Here is a 21,487-nt window from a genome sequence, read left to right as displayed (position 1 = left end):
CCTTATGATATTTATTATTCATACACGTCTCTGGTAAAAGCTGAATAAGCTTTACCTGCAAAACCATCACTGTGCGAGTCATCACATGAAAATAACTGCAAATTACTAATCTGGGTATATGTGTGACCTTTGACTAATTCTGCTTAAATTATTTATACTACAAACATTTATTTCTTACACATATTACGAAAGAAACATCACAGCATGTGTAAAATGTAGGCTATCATAAAGAGAAACCTTGCTTCATTTGGAAGGTAGTGACAGACCAAGCTTTCACATTTTCTCAGTGGCAACTGCAGTGATTTTATTTCACTGCTTTATCCAGTTAAAACAATTTGGCAACACATGAACACCATCATAAAGTTAAGCAAGCAGTTAAAACGAAAAAACACTGAAATGATCAGTGCAAGAGTTAGTTTTCATGTAGAAAAAAGTGGAGGAGATTTTTGCAGGCACAGTAACACCCACGATAAAACTGTTCATCACATGCTTCCTCTGAAGAAACGTTGGTGGACGAATTGGAGGAATATTTGCCCATATGCTTATGCAAAGTACTTTGTGAAAACATTTGCACTTTAATAGAGTTTGCTGTAAATCTATTGCAAATATTTATCAGATCTATAGCACCAGCTGTAGCAAAACAATTTAACTATACAATATTGTGTATGCTTCCTTTTAAGGATATATGCTATTCCTAGATACGTTTACCAACCCTGTGTCAGGTTAAACAAATCTATTGAAACACCTGTCATCCTTATAGGTATTGCTGTTTCCATAGCAATTTCCATTCATTCCCATCCGGGCGACTGCCTGCACCGTGTGCGCGCTGCGTTGGACTCTTGTGATTGGACAAGGCTCGGACCATACCATACCGGAAAAAGGAGGCGTGGATATTTCTTAAAGAGCACGTCTAGTATTCTTCTATTTGAAGAAATGTACGACTTTCAGACCCTCAAATGTTTTATAGGAAATATAAGATGTCTTACATGTGGTTGTCAGCGTGAGCAGTACAGCCTAACTACATACCCTCTTACAGGTTTGAAGTGATTGGTGACTCAACCGATGAGAAGCACGTAAACAACGTATAGCAAAGTGATGAATAATGAAAGAACAATTATCATCACACTTTACTATTCCCTACATCCGCATATGTGTGGTTTAATTAAAGTTCAGCGAGGTTATTGACCTATATTTAGCCCTGTAAAAAATATATATATATTTAAAACATAACTAGATTAACATTTACATTGTGACAACCGGTCAACTGCTTGGTTGAGGGTGATGGAAGTTAGGTTACTGTCATTGAGCTTTGATATGACAATTCTGTCAAAGGTTTCAGGAAACCTCAACAGGGGAATGTGATTCGACGACGTATGTGTCACTCGTCAGCCCCGCCTCCTGCAGACTGGCAGCACAGCAAGCGTTGGTTGGGATGCAACACATTGAATGAAATTCGGTAAAACGATAGCAGGCTGTTGACACCAGCAACTGAGAATATCCCCTTATATCCCGTTAAGTTATCGTATCCAGACAATTGGCGAGACTGTGTGAGCAGGTATCAGGTTGCACGTGGACAAGAGACAGACAGGTTCGGGACATTTGTGGAAGGAGAAGGTAAGAGACGCTGGGTCTCGTGGACCAAGTATTTCTGGTTAGACAGGTAGGTTAGCTAGCTAACCAAATCGACCAACGTTACACGCTGGTCATTCGTCGTTGTCTTCTAGATGGTTTGAGTTAATTAACACAGAAGCTGTGGCTACACAGTGCATTTGTTAAGGTTCAGCTGTGGTACGTGTTTGAATCCCCCTGTTACTTCCTGTGTCTCTGCGTGCGTGTGCTACTGCCGGTATCAGTGCTGTTAACGTTAGCATGCTGGCTAACTCAGATATCATGTTGCATGTCCTCAAGACAAGCTGGCTAGCTCCTTGTGCTAGCTAACTGTGTGTGTGGTAAATGTTAAATGTGGAGGGGAGACTTCCGTACTGCAACTGAGTCGTTATATACTTCAAGCGAGCAGATACCGGACGCTGTCTGTTTCTGTCTAGGACCGTTCCCGGTGTGTGGCAATGCAGCGGGTCACGGCGCAGCTCGTCGCCGGGCTGGTCGCAGCGGTGCTGTCGTTGCTGGCAGAGCAGTGCTGGGCGGAAGGCGGGGGCCTCAGCCTGGCAGAACGGGTTATCTGGGCTGTAAATTGTGGAGGTGAATCGCATGTAGACGTGCACGGTATTCACTTCAAAAAAGACCCGTTGGAAGGAAAACTTGGCAAAGGTGAGTCGATGTTAACTGCCAATGTGAATTTGCGTGTCTTCCTAGACTTGTTCACCTGTAAGGTGTTGCAGCGAGTGACATTGTGAAGGTAACGTCTGTTCCTCAGAGTAATCTTTCGAGCAGAAACCTCTGCGGGGTCTGGCTTCCGCCAGTAACCACAAACTAATGAGGAGTCAGCATATAGGGCTACAGCTCCGCCTCTGTCAGTGTAGAGGAAGCAGGTGATGATATGATCAAATTGACTGTAGAGTCATTCTTGGCTCCGTTTACAAGGCACAGATACTGCAATTGCAAGTGGTGAACACATTCTGGTAACCTGCCATTTTGGACAGAAGGCCACTATATTTCATTAAGTGCATGAAGAGGTCAGGGCTTGTGCAATGTGTTGCTTTGCTTGACTTAAAACATGATAATTTTTCCAGCAATGCAGCTTCTAATGTGTATGCTATTCTCCTTTGTAGCATCTGATTACGGGGTGCGTCTGCCAATACTGCGCTCCAGTTCAGATGACCAAATTCTGTATCAGACGGAGCGCTACAATGAAGACACTTTTGGATATGATATCCCTATACGTGACGAAGGAGAATATATATTAGTTATGAAGTATGCAGAAGTTTACTTCGCCCAGTCACAGCAAAAGGTATGGGAATGAATACATTGTACACATTCCAGTTTAATAAAGTTGTAATTTTCATCTGCACAGTTTGAAAGGACAATGTGTGCATTGACCAAAGCATGCCATTTTGTTCTGTTTAAATATACATTTCACTGCCCAATTCTGTTTAGACAGTGCTATGGGGGCTGGTTGAATACCCATTGGTGTACTCTACTGTGGGAAACATGAATGTTAAGCTGTGTGCGTGTGTGTGGATAAGCCGGTAATCATTGCTTTATTTGGAAATATGTTTTTCTAGGTCTTTGACGTCCGTCTAAACGGCCATGTGGTGGTGAAGGACCTGGATATCTTTGAGCGAGTTGGTCACAGTACCGCTCATGATGAGATCGTGGCCTTTTCTATTAAACGTGGCAAGCTGAGCGTGCAAGGAGAGGTGTCCACTTTCAACGGCAAGCTCACTGTGGAGTTTGTAAAGGTGAGTTGTTAATCCATGTCACGTTACGGATTGTTGTTTTTTAAAGAAAAAGCTATTAAAATGTCTGAGTTTTAATAATAAAAGTCCTCACATCTTTAACTTCACATGTAGAAAAAGTGTGGTTCTAGCAGGTCTATTGTTTAAAGAATTATTTTCTGAAAATGACAATGGGCAGCTATGAGAATAAATATTTCACAAGTATGTTGTGACTTGTGATATGTCACTTTATATATTTTAATATAAAGTACCATCACACTATCACACTTAAATAATAGGTAGTGCCGTCCTCAAAATAACTACCGCAATAATTAGACATTTTTGGAAATACAATTATCTTTCTTGCAGAAAATTAGATGAAAAGATGGACAACGCTTTCTTGACTGTTAAATATGAAGTATTTCCCAAAATGTTGATCGGTTACTTTTAATATGATGGCATACCTTTCAGACTTGAGCTGTATGGGAATTTATCATCATAACTTATATGGCAAAGTGACTCTTATACAAACACAAGCACGACATGTGAAATCGACAGCACATTTACAAAATGAACTCCATGGCTGAAAGGGCTTTTGACAGCCAGTTGGAGTGTGCGGGCCATGCAAATGACTGGCAACGGTCGCGCATCTGGTTGTCCTTTTATCCATCTTGTTTACTTGTCATTTAGTGCAGTGATTATTGTTAGTCTTTAGTTATTACCAGACTACTGTCTGTGAATCTGCTTTCATATGTTCCGCTATTTATTCACCCCTTCGAGTTAGTGGTCGCTGGCCCTTTTACATTTCTAATAGATACAATTACTGTGATTTAGGAGAGGAAATTACAATGTCCAAAAGTCTGTTGCCTGGCATCAAGTAAGCTATTATCCCTATCGGCCTAAACAAATAAAAAGGGTCTCTTAACTATTGCTGTCATTCTAATGAAGTTAGTCATGATGTTACTCTCTTTCTCGTCACATTTTACTCTCTGGTAATGCAGCTGGCTGCTCCTGCTGTGGGCATGCAAAAGCGATTGTGTTGGTGAAGTGTCTTCCCCTCACTTCATCCAACATCAGCAGTATACTTCTAGACACTTCTTAAAACCATATATGTATTACATTTCCCTTTTTTTTTATTCCATGCAATCAATACAGCCCATGTGACGCTGTACTTTTGTTTCTTTTGGCATACAAACGTATGCCAAAAGAAGGCATTTTAGAGGGTAGATAACTTGTGTATCAGCTTAAATTTCTTTATTTCTTTTAAAAGATGCAAGTGCGCACACTGTCTGCTCCTGCAAAAATTAACACTGTTCTGACAATGAACTGACAAAATTTCACGAGCACAGGTGTTTTTGTAGACTGTTCACTTGTTCAGCAGAAATCCACCTGCACATGATATGATGATGATTTTCTCCCACTGTGATAGATGTATTAGAAAATTAAAAAGAACACAAAAAGACAACATTTTTAATGATTGATCACCTTATTTAGATACAAGTGCTAGAACAATTCATTGTATGTTTATTGTAAAAAGATGATGGACCGTTGCTCGAAACAAGATTTAACATCATTTCTACATTTGACACTCTGTTTCAGGGCTATTATGACAACCCCAAGGTCTGCGCTCTCTATGTAATGAAGGGGACATTAGAAGGTACGTCCTGACACTGCTAACATACCTTTTAGAAGTTTGCATACACATACTAATTTTAGAAGTTTGCATACACATACTAATTTTAGAAAAATAGTTCCGCTAGAGCTTAAGGACATCCCAAAAGAAAAGGATTCGGAAGGATGAAACAATATTTTGGGGCAAGAATAAAAAATAAAATGCACTGCATGTTTTTTGTGGCACGCGGTTCTCATTAAATGTCTTTGACAACATAAATACACACATATAGCATATAACAGCGGCCCGATGGCCTCACAATAACCACAGCGACAACAGGAAATTCAACTCAAATCAATGAGGTAAGATTGGTAGTTGGATAACGTTGGACTGTTTTCTGTAATGGATTGGTAAATGCATACGATGACATTCATTAATGTCCACATTTCAGCACGGCTTAGCTTTTAGGATGTTTATGGGGGGATGGAGAAAAAAATGTTAGTTGAGGGCCCTGGTAATGCTTATAGGTAGGAGTGTTATAATCAACTGTTTTGATACATTCATTTGTGAACCAATTTCCCTGCATATGATCTGGACAAACTTCCTTTACAATTTTTTACTGGACAGATGTGCCAAAACTTCAGCCTCACCCTGGCTTGGAGAAGCCCGAGGAAGAGGAGAAAGAAGAAGATGAGGAAAGTGAGGCCGACGAGGAAGGTGGGAAGAAAAAGGTCCCACCAGGTTTCAAATACAGGGTCCAGTCAGGGCCCCGAACACCAAACCCATACGCAGCTGACAACAGCAGCCTAATGTTTCCCATCCTTGTGGCGTTCGGGGTGTTCATCCCTACACTGTTCTGTCTCTGCCGGCTGTGAGCTACAACTAGCGATTGAGGGGACGTCAAGCAGACGAGATGGAAAGAGACTATGGAGGGGGAGAAGTGGGTGGGGGGGCGGGGTGGTAACAGCAGCACAGGTAAAGGCATACACACAGGAGAGCGCTTTGAGAACATTTTGACAACGGAGGACAAAAAGACAATAACTTTTCGGGAAGCCACTTTGTGACAAAGTAAATGCTGCTGTTGAATTCTGCCATTTAGCAAAGAAAAGGAGATCTAGGAAGTGTTTGCTGTGCGCTTCTTTGTGAATGTGTTTCGGCATCCACCTCTGTTGACAGTTTTGAACAATGTTAGTCATTTCCACTCAGACTGTGCAGGATTTACAGAGGCCAGTCTTCAAGGTTTGAAACTACATTTCAGCAACTAAGTGATGCTCAGGAGTGATTGATCCGGGCCTGTTTTATAAACTATAAGCATTGTTTTCTACTGGGTGGAGCAAGGAAGTCCACTCTGTTTAACACTCCTGCTCCACATCAGGTCAGACATGGTCCCTAAAATTGGAAATGGTGCTGCTTAGAAATTGGTTAAATAGTCAGTGGAAATACCGTTGCCATTTGAGAGGCTCCCATTATTCTCAACTTTTTTGTGTCTCCACATCGATCTAGTTAGTCATTTGTTGACGTGCCATCATCTTCTTGCCATAAGTTCTTTACGAAAGAAATAACTTAATGTTGAGCCAGCTCTGTAGCTGGCAGGATTATTTGCTGTCTTAAGTCGGCTTGCCTTTTCATATAGGTTGTTTTTCCCAAATCTGTTGTGTGGTCACGCATGACAGACTTATTTGGCAATTTTACATCAAACACAGATTCAAGGCCATTAAACGTGTCTTCAACAGTCATCCCAAACTATTTTGTACTTTTACTTTTTTATTTGAATTATCCATTTTAAAGTTAAAACATTGCAAAGTAAGAATATGGATCAGTTTAGTTCAGTAAGACCTCCAGAGTCGAAGTCTATAAATGCTAAAGCTAAAATACATCGCTGTATTTTCTGAGAGCTTTACCTTCTTTATTCATTATTAAGTATGCATGCATTTTTGTTGCTTTGTTTCACCAAAGAGTCTTTTTTTTTTTACTTATGTTAGAAAAAGAAAACTTGGTGTACTGTTTAATTTGACAAACTTACCATTATGTGAAGCCTCTGTGGCAAGTGGTTGAAATTGGCTATATGTGGATATACAGTACCTCTCACTTATCCAAATTGAACTGATGAAGAATAATAGCGCGTTGGGCACAGATTAGATCAGTGGCTGGGTTGAAGGTTGTGTTAAAAAAAAACAACTACATTTGTTTTTTTATTTCAAACTGTATGCTGTGTTGACTCCGCGTTATTCAAACATTTACCTGTAAAGAATCTGTGGCGGTCAATGCACTTGTTTCAAACATCCCTAACGTTGCTCTGTGTGGCCATAAGTCCATCCACCTGCAGTCAGAAATGAGAGAGCACAACATCGGTATAAGTAGAAAATTAAATGTTTACTTGACGTTACAAAGCAACAATAGTTTAATTACACAATCTTTTCTCAGCCTTCTCAAATCTATTGTCTTACAACCATTATGTTAATTTAGTGTGAACTTTTCAGTGCAATTAAGCTACTTGTTCTGGTCCTTGAATTGATTGAGCAGACTTGGGAAAAATCTTTTTTTTTCTTCCAAAATTCAAGCCTTTCCCCAACATGGTCACGTTATTAGACTCTTGTGGGTTAGTCTCAGCTTTTGGACCATGATATCCCTTTGCTTTCTGTGCCATCTGAAAAGCAGCTTTGTTCTTCAGCTTTAGTGGAGTTGCTTTGTGAACCCTCCTTTGTATGTATCTAGTTACATCCCTTAATTGCTTAGCTCAACTCCGAGGATGATTTTGTAACTTTGCCTGTTTCATTAATGCTAATGTCCCACAACAACCCCTGCCAGTAATGCTTGAAAATGGTTAATAATGCAGGCATTTTGGATCCCTCCTCACTCCTTAATTCTCCTTCCCATTTTGATTTGATGGTGAGCAAGAAGTTCATGCCAGAAAATATTTTTTCCAATTGTTGGTGTTTTAAATTTCTTTCTTCTCGATTTATTTTGATGACGTAAACTCAACTCTTATTCAAGACATATCAGCACCTTTTTGTTTTTTCTTTAGAAAAGTTGCAAAATGTTCATTTAATTCAGCACCCAAGTCACCGTGTTTTGTTTTTCTGCAAGTCGACACAGTTGTGTGTGTATATAAGGTACTAAATCACACTTTTTTATCGTGTGACAACAGTTTTGTTCTCCTCACTTTTGGGCTGTAGGTGAGGTGTAAGGGTTCCTTTTGATTATCTCTTGACGACTTTGTGGCCTTTCTTCTGGGGGAGGACGGTTTCTGGTACAGAGTAGACTTTTTCCCTTTTTAAGGTGCAGGCTTATGAACTGACTGTCGGGGGAAGTCAAATAAATGAGATTACGTCGGAAAATATGGAATCTTCCATTATTTATATATATATATATATATATATATATATATATATATATATATATATATATATATATATATATATATATATATATATATATATATATATATATATATATATATATATATATTAATTATAATTTAAATCAGAGTGGGGCTGATCTGGAGATATGTTATAATGCTCTTGGATTTTTATGTTTGAATTTTTTTCCTCAGGATCTATTTTGTTTTGCGTTTTTAAAACTTGATATTTTATTGGTGTGACATTTTGCACTGCCTCATGTATTTTAAAATCATGTCATTTTTGTGTGTTTGTCTTTGTTGCCTTGAATTTTTGAATACATCGTGCTTTACTATCATTCATCTTGAGGTTGTTCTTTTGTTGGCTTATATCAATTTAGCCTCTTTTCTTTTTTTCTTCTAAAACACATTTATCTGGGCTGGATTCTCATTCCACAGAAACGACTCTTGTTTGGAGGAACACGCATCTGTCACAATTATTTTATCTTGAACCTCAACCTTTCTGGGAGCAAAGCCACATTCAAAAATATTTGTGTAAAATTCATATGTCCAGCAATTTCAGTCTATTTAGCTGATCTTTAGCCTGTGTTGGACTCATTACTATCAATACATCTCAGTACTAAATGAATTAGAGTGGAATGAAGATCTGCTCTGTTTTTAGTTTTAGTTTTTTTCCCCACAAGAACCAAAGAGTTGCAGCCATTCCATCGTAATTCTTCAGCAGTCATCTGATGTGACTAAAGGTTCTTTATTTTATTTTTTCCCCTTGTTAGGTAAAGCAGTGAATAAGCCAGACACTTGTCATCTTTTTGTTGTGCCCATTAATTATTCCCTTTCATGACACCCACTGAAAATTTCCATCCTAAAAAAGTTATGTTAATACCCCTGTGATTCATGTACATTTGTTTGAGTCGACCATCCTCAACTTGTTGCTATTTCTTTTTTCTCTTCAAAGCAAGTAAACATGAGATGAATTTAAACTGATACAAAATTAAACGGCAAAACATCTGCCCACGTGTCCTTCATCCAGGCAGCCAAACACACACACACACACACACACACACACACACACACACACACCAAGGTCTGAGAGCCATTGATCACAGTGAGTGTGTGCCTAAATATGAGTCCTACTGTATACATATACATGTTTGAAATATTAGTGCTCCTCGGGGGGCTGTAGTCAGCAGCAGGTTGACTGAGAAATGTATGTGTTGGAGACCCCTGATCTTACGATGCTGTGGCATATCTGAAATATCTAAAATGGGATAAATGCTGTCTCTTTTTAATAAATGTGCTATTTTATCAGAATGTGGTGCTGCTGTTTTTCCACTCGCACACCCCTGAGTTCCCGGTGAGGTAACATGGCGAGTGACTCCACGGCTACTTATCTTATTGCCTCACAGAAGAACAGAGTATAGTCACAGAACATGTGCAAGCCCTTTGTTTGTCCAGGTGTTGATTTTTCCACATTTTCCCACGAACTGTGAACACCTTTGAATAGAATTGCATATCTAAAAGTTATTGGGACCAGAATGTCCAAAAGAGAAACACAGCTGAACAAAGAAGACTGAATCATGTCCACAGAGTTGGCCTCACACTTATGTCACAAGGCATTGTTCAATCAAACTTTAATAACCAAAGAACTTCATAAAGTCGCAGTATATCATATCAACTATTAATGTGTGTTTATATTTACAAAAAAATACATTTATAAATTAATCTATTTGACATTGAAGTGCATCATTTCCTTGTAAGCTTTGAGCCTATATGTCTTTTCAGTTGGAAAACAGATTCACCAATTGAAACGTTTCCATGCAGAACACAGTCCAGTCCCAGTTTGACTTCATCGATAGTACAGAGCCAAGAAGGGTGTATGTGAGAGGTGAACACCTCCAGTTCCACAGGATACCCCTGATGCAGCCTGACTGCAGCCCAGGACCAGGCCCATGTCCAGAGCGGGCAGCGTACTGGCCGCCCCCTCCCCCCACACATCAGCATCAGTGTCCTGCAGAGCCCCAGAAGCAGGCCTTTCTCCTGGTGGATACCTCCTGGAAGAAAACACCAGCCGTCGCATTTTCTGCAAGCTGGGAGCACCTCCTGCACCACCCGCCGCCTGTTTCAGACTCTGGAAAAGGAACAGCAGATCTACTCTCAGCTCCACCATGTTGCCCTGTGACCACAAACTGTACCTGGAGGTGAGAGACAACAGGGTTACAACCAGGCCTGATCTCCCGGAGGTCCTCACTCGTACAACTGCTTGGTGTCTTTATGTTTTTAGATTGAAATAAGTATTTTGTTTAAAAGTAAAGAACATATTGAGAGTATATTTTTACCTTGTTGGTAAGTCTTGCTTTGCCATAGATGAAAGCACAGGCTGGATATCCAGATGTTGTGGGTTGGAAAGTTGAAGGTGGAGCTCGGCTCTCATAATGGTCAAGGAGGAAATCTCTCTGTTGAGAAGAAACTCCACAGATGTGCCTGAGGGGGAGAAAAATAGGCGGTTAGGGGTCTGTCAGAGGCACAGTGCAGTTTAAAATGGAGCATTTCATGTCGCAGAGACACACAGACACACTGTGATCAGAATCGGATCTCCACCACAGATGTGCTTTTCACTTCTAATACCTTGTTAATCTGTCAGCAGGAGAGCTCGACACTTCTTGGAGGGGACATTAAGACTAATTTGTATGCAGAAAACATGGTTCTCTATGCAGCTGCATTATAATCAAGTCAATAATGTCCTTCAAGCTGCTTTCTAAGCACAGTACCATTCACAGTTTGACATGCTTGCACTATTTCGACACAATTTACTGTTTGTTGTTTGATGCGGCATCCTTTTCTCTGCTAAATGATTGATGCAGCCTATACGTATTCATCCACATTCTCTCTAGGAACTGGATGGGTAGCAGAAAATTTCATTTGACGATGTTTTTGAACACTCTAAATGAGCAAGCTGCTCTTTTCTCTATCGCATTATATATTATGTACAATGTTTCTGCTGTGGATATCTCCAAATCTAATGAGCATCTTTTATGGTTATGAAATGCAATGTAATTAAGGACTGTATTTTGATGCAGTTGAATTTTTCACCACTGCCCAGTCCTCTTGATGGTGGATGTTTATGGGCCTGGTCATGTCGTGGAGATACCAACTCCCCTAGTTACAATAGATATTGTTATTTTCCATTGAGCAACATGGAAATGTAACATTGATGGTCAGGTTACATTTCTTGGGGGTTGAGCTCTGCAACCCATCAAGGGCCACTGTGCCGTCTCTTTTTAAACCCTGTCTACCAGGACCACCACAGCAAAGTTCTACATTAGACAAATAACACGTTAATTAAGACATCGCATGTGCATCAATGTATCTACTGCGTCTTACCTCCTCTCAGTCGACCTTGAATTCCTTTTACGTTTCTGCAGTTTACTCCGTCTTGACAGCAGTGGTAAACCCGTCGGACAAAGCTGAAGAGAGATTTTCCTGGGAAAACCGGGTGCCGGGAGGCTAACGGGGAAAAGGGCCGAACACTGAGCTGCAACAGCGTGGTATTATCCTCGGGAACTTGCACGTTTTCCAGCCAAGGCGCCACCAGCTCTGCACACCGGTCCTGGTGCGTCTCCGCGACGCCGCGCCTCAGCGCGTCCGTGCGTAACGTTGGTCCGGAGGCCTCATCTGCAGTTTTCTGCGACTGTGACAGAAATCCTAGCTTGTCTACTGTGCGACCAAATACTCCAATGTCTCTTGTCACTACCGAGAATAGAAATAGAGAAATCCAAATGCAGTGCGAAGAGGCCATGGTGATCTACCTCTGAATCCTGGCCTTTGGATGTGCAATGATAACAAGCAGCTTCTCTTGTGTTGAGCCAACTCTCGCTCTCTCCCTGTGCCTGCTATATATCCCACTGACAATGGGGACATCTTACCACTTAGAATTTGAATCCCGACCCTCCACACAGACCCTGCCCCTCTTTTTGTTCGAGCCCTTAACCACCTATTTACCCCCCACTGCTTTCTTTTAATGCGCCTGCATAATGAGGCGCCCCGAAGAGCGCCGACCCCAACCATTCAAATTCAGCGACTTAGCTAATGACTCTAATGACTCCATATCTGGAACATCAAGAAACATCTTATTTACAACATATAATGCGCAGAAACATTCGGACAGAACATGAATAATAATATTTTATGAGCAGGTCTTTGGCTTTTCAAGTACCCTTGCGCACGTCCCTCTTCGGAGCGGTTGTAACCATTTGAAACGGGGCATTACGCCTGAGTGGAAAACAAAGGGTCCGGATTGCAGGGTCTCATGCAGGCTGCTGATGGGCCTAAATCAGGCCCTGTAGCCCCTGTTGTTTTAAACAAGTATTTACAAAAGTAGCTCACAAGACTCAGCACTGAGAGGATCATGTATTCATTTAATTCCCACTAATAATGCACTACAGTTTATCACAGTGAACCTCTTCTTAACAGTAAAAGACTATAACATTTTTAACAAACGACACGTTAGATGGAGGAAAAAAACAGATCATCTAATAACCAAGTAGTTAAATACTTGTTTACCAAAGAGTTAATTTCAAATAAATAATGTTTATAAAACTATTTAGGATATTTTTTCTAAATTGTGTAATACACCAATACAGTTCTGCAGCGTGTGCAGCAAGTACATGTAGGGTCACATATGTACAAATGCAGTTAAACAGTAGATTCTAACCTGGTTTTGGTCTAAATGTCCAATAAAATTGAACACAAGTAAGAAGATGTTTTACATTTGCTTCAGTGAGGATGAAAGAAAAATACCTGCAATTGAAAAGGTTGCACAATTTGAGATATAATACAATATATTACAATGTAAACAACAAAACAGAGTTAACTTCAAATCATATTCTCAGATTTTCTCCATTGATTTGAAGTCTTACTCATATACTTCATGTCTTAAGAACACAATGCTATCCCGTCAGAGCAGGTTAACCCCGTGTTTCAGCAGTCTGTGCCGTGCCTTGCCAGGAAGCGAGAAAGCACTGTCCTGGTGGTTAGGGATGCCAGAGTTCCTCAGCGATCCCCCGTGCTGCTGGAAGTAGGTTTCCTGGGCCACGCTGCGGGTCCCATACACGGCAGCGCCAGCACTCCTGTGGTAAAAATGTCACATTTACATTTCAAGCTTGTAAGATCATATCAAAGAATCAAGTGACATAAAAAAAGAACATTAGAACTTTCTCTTCAAGTAAATGTGAGTTGTTGGAGTGTGATCTAGAGGGAGAACATTTTGGTATTGGTGGGAAAGGATGAGACCAGACGCATTGACAGATTCAACCCCCACCCCCGACTTCTACTTGAGGAGCCATGAAAGGCACGAGAACCCCCACCCCCCACCCAACCATCATCATCATCATCATCAAGTCACTGCTGTACTGACCTGATAATAGCCTCCTGCAGAGTTTCAGTGTTACAGAAATGTGAGTGAAGAAGTGATGTGGCTCTCACAAAAGGACGCTCTGGGGGTCCCCCCAGTCGACCAGACAGGTTGGCTGCAGTGACACACAATAACAAGAGACTCAGTGCCACAGTGGCACATTAACCTGGACATGCGTGCCTGCTGCACAAAGGAATGCTGATCACAGTCGTACTAATTAGCCATTAGCTCATGCAAAGACAAACATAAACTACCCCCTCCTCCCAAGTCACAAGGTAAAGATGGGTAGGTGGGGAAGAAGATACTCACTCAAGAAGAAAAGTGAAAAGTGGAGAAACTGGAGAGGAGACAACATTTCCAGTAATTATTAGAAATGCAAAAAAAAGATGCAAAGCAAGTTAACACAAGAGAGACTAAGAGTGAACGATGAGAGGAGATAGTTTAGACTGTTATGGAAACCTCACTCGTCAGCGTGCTCTGAACGCAGTCAAAGTGGGCAAAGATGTAGGGTCCTGGAGCGCCCGGGGCCCCTGGAGAGATGGTCCTCAGATGGGCCTCCAGTCCATTGAGTGACGCCAGGCTGCTGTGATACTGGATACAAACCATAAAGGAAGAGCCATATGTTACCAAGACCAATGCAGTGCACTCATACGGTATACACCTGGTGGATTACTGAGGTATGCATTGGGACCTGTTACATCAGCTGTGGCATTTGTGTGTTTTGTTACAACAAAACACGCTCTTCAAAAGAACTAAGATGCATCTTTTATTATTCTAATGTGTCAAGAGATACATTATTATTTAGATTTCTGTTGTTTCTCACCACTTCCTCCATAGAATTTGTGTCACTCAAGAAGTGAGGCTCCGCCAGCAGAGCCAGCACCAAGCCTTTCACCCGGTGCAGGTACAGCGTCATGGGAATCAGTGGACACTCCTCTTGGTTGTCAAAAGCACCAGAGCGAGGAGGATCTGGTGTCTTCGCCGAGTGGCCCTGAACATTCCCACAGCCACCTCTGCTGACCTCTTCCAAAACGTTATCGTCATGGGATTCCTCAGCCACTGTGAAGTCAAATACTGTCCCACGAGCAGTGTCCCCGTCTGCTCCTTCTCCATTAAGATATACATTTTTTCCCAGGAATGAACTGTCTCCTTCGTTGTGCATCTGACTGACCTCATCTCTGTTGCTGTAAAAACTGTGATAATATGACTCTTCCAGCCCTTCCTCCTCAGCTTCAGGGGAATGTTTTCCATTTGAGAAAGGAGGCTCTAACTGCCCCGGTGGGGGATCGGCGAAGCCCTGCGATGGATCTGGGCTCAGCACAGAGCTGTCTGACAAGCGAGGGCTGAAGGACACCTTCTGGGGAGACTGGGAGGACCCTGTATCAGATGGCTGTGACTCAGTGGAGGGAGTGTCGGATAACGTTCTTGACAGACGGGTCTTCCTCACGGGGGTGTTTTTGTGTGGAGTCGAATGGGAACTGAAGGATAGAAAACAGTTTGAGGCACCCAGAAGTCTCTGGGAAATGCTTCACAAACAGGACAGGAACTCAGTGAGGGAAGACGCTACCTGAAATCTTTGTCGACGGGGGCGGATTGCAGGTGCTGAAGTTCAGACACGGTCAGGAACACAGTAGTGGAGCTGAAGGTACTCGGTCCATTTGACCTCTGGGCCTGCATCAAAATTAAAACACTGGCGTGAAACTTTTTACTATTAAAAGGAAAGTATACAAAGTTCAACACTTTGTTTATGCTGAATTCCCAGCAAAATACAAAAACATGTAATTATATTATTTCGTTGAATGAAATATTGCTAAATATTGTGACAATTTACAAACTGCTAGTAAAATGTTTCCTCATTCAAATGCTTTTCCAGAACTGGGGGCTCTTGGGCAGAAAAGCTTAATTTAGCATAAAGTCCTGCCATCTTACCTCAGTGTATGTTTCACTCTCATGAACCATCACCTTCATTGTGAGCTCTGGAGACATCTGTGTGCTGACAACTCTGTGGAGTAAAAGGCAGAAAAGTGAGATTTCAAAACCTGTTACTAACAAAAAGCTATTCCACTGACAGGTCAGCGCGGTTAAAACGTCAGCTCACCGTCCTCTGAACAGAATACAGCCTGCTGACACCAGAGGGCAGCGCTGACAGGCCTGCAGGATGAGGGCAGCTTTGAGCAGGAGAAGTGGGTCAATCTGGGGACAAGAATTACAATGGTAACTTTTCAGTTCAAGTAAATGCACAGCCACTGAAAGGTGAGACACATACAACATATCAGCTAATAACGTTATCAGTTAGGTTGTTACACCAAGAGACACCAATACAAAACACTGTCCTGTTGGAAGATATGTTTATATTATGGTACGTCATCCGTTGTATAATGTGACAGAATTGGCATGTCTCAGTGTATTTCGAGAAATCTAGAAAATTGTACCACAGTGGGACTTTACAAAATATGCTTTAATCTATTTCCATCTCGTCTCAAGGTTAAATGAATATGCAAAAAGTTTGCCAAGACATACTGAACACTTTCACAACACCAGGACATTGTGACATAGTCATATCCTGTCTGAGAACATCTGTGTGCAGCAGCACTAGAAAAGCCATTGTGAAAGTGTGACACCATGTTGTACATACATTAGTCGAGTCAATTGTTCTCAAGCAGCTGAAGATGTGATGAAGCTCTGAGGATCTTGATTGCAGGTGTGAGAGGTAGTGCGCCCATCGACAAGCCAGAGTTTCCTGACTGTTCAGCTAATGTGCAAAACAAAGTTACAACATGCAACTTTTACAATACACAATTGCAATGTATAAACCAATAATCCGCTGATTTGAAACTGAATAATTGCTTAGTTCCTGTTCTTATGTGAGTTTTACTGTATTTTTTTGTAGATTGCTCTACAGCTTAACCTCTGTGGGACAACACAGAAAAAAAACAAAGCTACTGTGGTATAAGACAACTTAAATGACTGAAGAGTGCACCTGGTAGCTTCGCCGGACAGAGCCATTGTAGAAACAAAAGAGGTTTATCAGCTGATCCAGGAGCTCACAGACACTGATGGTGGGGACTTCCACTGAGCAACCCAGAGCCTGCAGGAACAAAAAGGTATCCCCAAAATAGTCACCAAAGACACATTTTTCGAAAAAAAAAGTCAGGTGGTTCAGCTGCAACTTTACAAGATGTTTCTGTGTGCTCACTCACCCAAAAAAAGTCATCTTTCATCCGGATGGAAAACTTGTTGCGGCGCAGCCTCAGTATGCGCACAGGAGAGGCGGAAAGTTCAGAGACGCAGCGGCCCGCGCCAGCCAGCTGACCACAGAGCAGCTCCTGCTCATCTAAAGGGGTCTGACAGAAATGGATGTAGCAGCTAACTTTGAGAGTACAGAACGAAAAACTGTGGGTCTAAATATCAAAACATAAAGAAGCCTGTTAGGTGACACATATTATATTCATAAACAATCATTTCTGAGAGTCAAACCTCTTCAGGGTAGAAGTAGCAGATTCCCTCTCTTGTAAGATCACCCTCTCCTTTGACTTTGCATCCATCATAAAGGAAGAAATAAGTACACCTGCAAAATAAATACAGAAAGAAATGCCCGAATGATTCATTGTATGGCTTTGGTTTAGTTACCTGGACATATACTGGATAATTACTGGTATGTTAGAGTAGCTGATGCTCCAGGTGTCACAAATATGTGCGGTGGCAATAATAAGGGGGACAGAGAATGCAAACACAAAGATCAGAGTAGTTTCATTTCACCAACAACGGCAGACACCAGTGAGCAGAGCTGAATGTTTCCGAGCCTAACTACCCAAAAGACAGCTGCCTTGCAGTAAACCTGGACGCGCTCTCAGCTGATCTTACCGTCTTGAGTCTGGCAGCATGAGCTCCGTCATCACCAACAAAAGCGCAGAATAGAGCTAGAAGTCGCGCAATCATTCGTTTTCTTATAGTCACGTCCTTCCTACCCGAGGGACTGAAGATGCACTCTGACAAAAGAAGAAGAAGAAATAAGTAGAATTGAAGATTTTAGCTGTGACTCCGAGTCACAACTCTTCCGACGCACCGCAGATTTGGCACAAAAACTAAAAGATGGAGAATATTACATATCACTCACACGACGGCAATAGACGGTGTTTTCATCTCCTGTTTACGTTGAATTGCTACTAAAAGTAAGTTGGAGAGGGTTAGCGCCACATGAGGAATGCGGGTCAGTCTGTCACGTAACGTTAGTGGAAGTCATGTGAAAGTATGGCAAGCTGACAGGGACAAACTAGTGGTCATTAATAAGAAACAAGCGATAGAGGTAGAATAGAGATCACAAGTTAATTTAAGCGGGCTATGAGTCGCACTACCTCAATATAGAAATGAATAATTACTAAAAGTTGTGTCACATTATTACGGAACTACTGTGCAAACAACTTTATGTCGCAGGGGGTACAGTGAAGCTATGTCTCAGTCTGGATCAATGGATTATGTTATAGGATATTATTATTGTTTCCATGTAAAATATTGTCTTCAAAGATTATCTGTCAGAGTCAGACATATAGTATATGGAAATACTTTAGTGACGGAAAAGTGGCATTTAATTTTGCATATAAGCATATGTAGCCTTCTTCATTCCAGTATGTACTTCAAATGGACCACAAAGGCCCCGGGGTCGCTGAGGTATCATACAAGTCTGTTATTCTTACATGTACACTATAACCATTGATACTGTGCATACATTCTGCTTTATATGGAGATTAAATGATGTACTTTAAATTATTCAAAGGAAAGGAAAACACAGCCAGACGTGTAGTATTCAAGGAATGTCACTTGTGCTTACATTGGATGTACATGGAAAGAGAGTTCTTAAAAAAAATGGATCTTGTACATGTTCATTGTACAATTATCCTGTTTTCAATGCTCGATTGAGGATGGCTTCCGGAATTGACGGCGTGACCGCGCGCAGCTGTGTCCGCCAATGGCTGGATTAAAGCGCGATCACAATGGAGTCAGATGATCAGGCGAGCTCCGTAGCTGTTTCCTCTCTCCTCTGGAGTCAGGACTCGGGTTTATGTCGTGGATCCTATTTAAATCATTGGAGGTCAAATTGCGTTCCCAATAAATCGCTAAGCAGTGCGCCATCTTGAATGTGCCCAAACCTCGGCGCACGAGTGAGAGAGCCATCTGACAGGACGTCATTTATCATGCTCACCCTCAGGCTGTTAAGGGGAAATAAACAAACCACCCAGTGATCAAATTCAACCACATGATGCACGTACAAAAAATATGACGTTTAAATACTTTTCAGAGGAAATCCACGCCACTTGTTGACAAGCACTAAATGACAAGCATACATGCGCGTGAACGACATTTGGAGGAAATAAAAAGATAGTGGGGGATGGGCAGAAGCAATAATAAACACAAGACTTACAAATAGTGTATTGAAGCGTTAAATCAACAAATGTATTAAAAATAATGTGTGTCTGTCTGTTTCCCTGCTGTGTGATCTTGTTGCAGACGTCAGGTGTGAATCTTTGTTAAAGATGGTTTGTTAGTTTATTAATCTAATATGTTAGTAATGGAATATTTGTTTACTCAGTCATTTTTACTCACTTTTGTTGATGAATGCTGACAGTTTCTACAGTGTGTAAATAACGCGGTTTCATCAAAGCATTGTGATTACTTGAATAATTCATATTACACACAACATGCCATTGGTAGTTAACAAGTGAAGGTGTTCATGTTGTTCCAGGCAGCCGTGTTGATATTACACATTTTAAGAGGTCTCAGTGTGTGCAAATGTCAAACACACAAATTCAAACAAAAAACACCTGTCAGACAAAAATCATCCTATCTTATATCATCTTTGTCATTTTATTCTTACACATTATCTCATTCAGTATGTTAGCCGGCATATTGCTGGCTAACATACTGGAGTAAGTCGAGCAGAATTTATTTTACATTAGTCTGTAATACACTATTAAGTGTCAATGTATCAACCTTTAGATTATATAAAATACACTATTGTTGGATGATTTTTACATATACTGTCAGGTGTGTTGACATCTTAGAAATATCATATATGTTATGCCATAAAAATGTCACTGTATAGTTTCATGCAAAGTATGTCACATAGTTTTATTAAGTTTTATACTTGATTAGTTTTCTGACTCCCCATGTGGTTTAAATGTGTTCATTATATGTCTGAACAACCAAAGGACCACAAACAACTTTGCTCATTTATTAAAAAGAATTGTCTGAATATGAGACAATTACATTTTCTGTAGGCATTTAGAGAAATAATATAGAAAAACCTTCCATGGTGTAAATGAACAGGCAGCAATACTTGTTCTTTCAAATGCAAAGAATAAAGTACCAAGTGCCACAGAAATTAGTTATAGTAACTGTTTTACCTCCCATTATCTGTGATTCTACAATGCGTCCAAATCATACACACAAGGCAACTAAAAAGTGTTCCTGAATAGCCAGGTTACGTGATCTCAATCCAACCGAGAATGTGTTTTACTTGCTGAAGACCAAACTTTGTGAAAAAGTCACAACAATGGATTTACAACCAAATATAAATGTACTGAGTTTCCTAATGTAAACATTTTTTAGACTGCTCTTCGGAGGCTCCCTTATATTGAAGTCATTCATTGTTCCATTCATTATTTTTTTAATCCAACATGCTGGAGTACAGTGAATGTGTCAATGCACCGTTACTCATTTGATAATTAAATTTTTTATAAAGCACCACACCTTCATGAAACTACCATGACGTCTCACTGGGCCTTCAGCCCACAGGATTAAAATAACATGTGGGCAACTAAAGGGAAGATTGCACAACTTTCTGCTGTTTGCACGAAAGGCCCTTTGTGCTGCTGCATGTGTAGAGTTACACAGTGCATTACCACAAAAAAAGAAAGGGTACGACACGTATTAATGGAAGAATTGCAGAAGACATTGCTGCGTTATTGCAGTTAACAGCTGAGTAAATTAATGAATTATAGAATTATGTGAGTGAAGTAATGCAGTTGTCAGACCAGGAATAAATCAAACATTGTTTTAAAATATTAAAATAGTGAAACATTAACATTTCTTTACATGGTCACATCAGCTGCTTATCAAGTAATAACATTTCTTTCTCCATCTTCCTCATTTTAAGTGCTCTGTATGCCATCTGCTGGTCACGGTTCTCTATCTCCTTCTTGAGGTAGCTGCAGTAAAGGGCTTTTATATCTTCTGTCTGTCTCTGCAAAATAAATAAAACAGCACATGGGCTCATATTGTTCTCTTACTTTGTCACTACCATAACTCACTACTGAAATAAGACTCACCTCAACCCTTCTTCCACCAATTGTAAAAGCGGAATTGTCCCTCTCCTGGAAGCTGTGCAAATCCTACAAAACATAACCTACATGTTAAGTGTTCAGAGACAAAATGCCGACAAAAAACAAACACGTCTCCTACAAAATGATGTTTCCCATGGAACTAAACTGCACTTTCAATTACTACTCAGAGAAATGTTTTATCTTCGAAACGATGGTTTGCAGTTTTAAATCTTTTGAAATACATATGACATTTTTAAATTTGAACTAAAAAAAGTTACAAAACTACTTAGTTAGGTTTAGGCAATGAAAGTACTTTAGTTCAAGAACTTAATTTGTCCAATAAAAACAAAAACAAAAAAAACTACAACACAGCGCAAGATACACAAGATAAAAACCACACATAACTAAACAAAGAGAAACTGTTTAGGTCACAATCGTACATGGATCACACAG

The 21,487-nt window shown here is 40.6% G+C and overlaps 4 protein-coding genes across 6 annotated transcripts in view; 1 reads left to right on the top strand and 3 right to left on the bottom strand.

Annotated features, from left to right (window-relative positions):
- Nucleotides 1-1,435: 1,435 nt before the first annotated feature.
- mlec (malectin) lies at nt 1,436-8,335 on the top strand. The gene is made up of 6 exons (XM_068566912.1): nt 1,436-1,614; nt 2,046-2,268; nt 2,730-2,908; nt 3,183-3,359; nt 4,935-4,992; nt 5,575-8,335. The coding sequence occupies exons 2-6, from the start codon at nt 2,067-2,069 to the stop codon at nt 5,820-5,822; spliced, it is 864 nt and encodes a 287-aa protein (XP_068423013.1). The 5' UTR covers nt 1,436-1,614; nt 2,046-2,066; the 3' UTR covers nt 5,823-8,335.
- Nucleotides 8,336-9,969: 1,634 nt separating this feature from the next.
- Nucleotides 9,970-12,112, bottom strand: si:ch211-170d8.2 (uncharacterized protein LOC571755 homolog). The gene is made up of 3 exons (XM_068566800.1): nt 11,687-12,112; nt 10,642-10,786; nt 9,970-10,497 (listed from the first exon to the last, which is right to left on the bottom strand). Exons 1-3 carry the CDS (start codon nt 12,099-12,101, stop codon nt 10,152-10,154), a joined length of 906 nt encoding a protein of 301 aa, XP_068422901.1. The 5' UTR covers nt 12,102-12,112; the 3' UTR covers nt 9,970-10,151.
- Nucleotides 12,113-12,700: 588 nt separating this feature from the next.
- hps4 (HPS4 biogenesis of lysosomal organelles complex 3 subunit 2) lies at nt 12,701-17,948 on the bottom strand. 3 transcript variants are annotated; one of them, XM_068605223.1, is made up of 14 exons: nt 17,833-17,948; nt 17,580-17,704; nt 17,193-17,283; nt 16,916-17,059; nt 16,696-16,803; nt 16,351-16,467; nt 15,814-15,908; nt 15,645-15,717; nt 15,283-15,386; nt 14,539-15,193; nt 14,180-14,306; nt 14,025-14,052; nt 13,719-13,830; nt 13,295-13,431 (listed from the first exon to the last, which is right to left on the bottom strand). In XM_068605223.1, exons 2-13 carry the CDS (start codon nt 17,609-17,611, stop codon nt 13,749-13,751), a joined length of 1,656 nt encoding a protein of 551 aa, XP_068461324.1. In that variant the 5' UTR covers nt 17,612-17,704; nt 17,833-17,948; the 3' UTR covers nt 13,295-13,431; nt 13,719-13,748. The 3 variants fall into 3 exon arrangements, 2 of the variants coding, with proteins under 2 accessions (XP_068461323.1, XP_068461324.1); XM_068605222.1 differs by lacking the exon at nt 14,025-14,052 and having other exon boundaries at nt 12,701-13,431; XR_011080214.1 differs by lacking the exon at nt 14,025-14,052 and having other exon boundaries at nt 14,175-14,306.
- Nucleotides 17,949-19,995: 2,047 nt separating this feature from the next.
- The window catches only part of si:ch211-107p11.3 (GT1 domain-containing protein), a 3,261-nt gene continuing 1,769 nt past the window's right edge, over nt 19,996-21,487 (bottom strand). Inside the window, exons 6-7 of the mRNA XM_068566624.1 lie at nt 21,041-21,103; nt 19,996-20,955 (exon numbers count right to left, since the gene is read on the bottom strand). Coding sequence (XP_068422725.1) covers nt 20,812-20,955; nt 21,041-21,103 — 207 coding nt within the window. The 3' untranslated portion in view covers nt 19,996-20,811. The remainder of the gene's footprint in view (nt 20,956-21,040; nt 21,104-21,487) is intronic.

This window comes from Clinocottus analis, unplaced genomic scaffold (genome assembly GCF_023055335.1).
Source record: "Clinocottus analis isolate CAN_PGR_092001 unplaced genomic scaffold, fCliAna1.0.p SCAF_7, whole genome shotgun sequence".
Lineage (NCBI taxonomy): Eukaryota > Metazoa > Chordata > Actinopteri > Perciformes > Cottidae > Clinocottus > Clinocottus analis.
The sequence above is the reverse complement of the archived record's forward strand: the minus strand, read 5'-3'. Positions and strand labels throughout refer to the sequence as shown.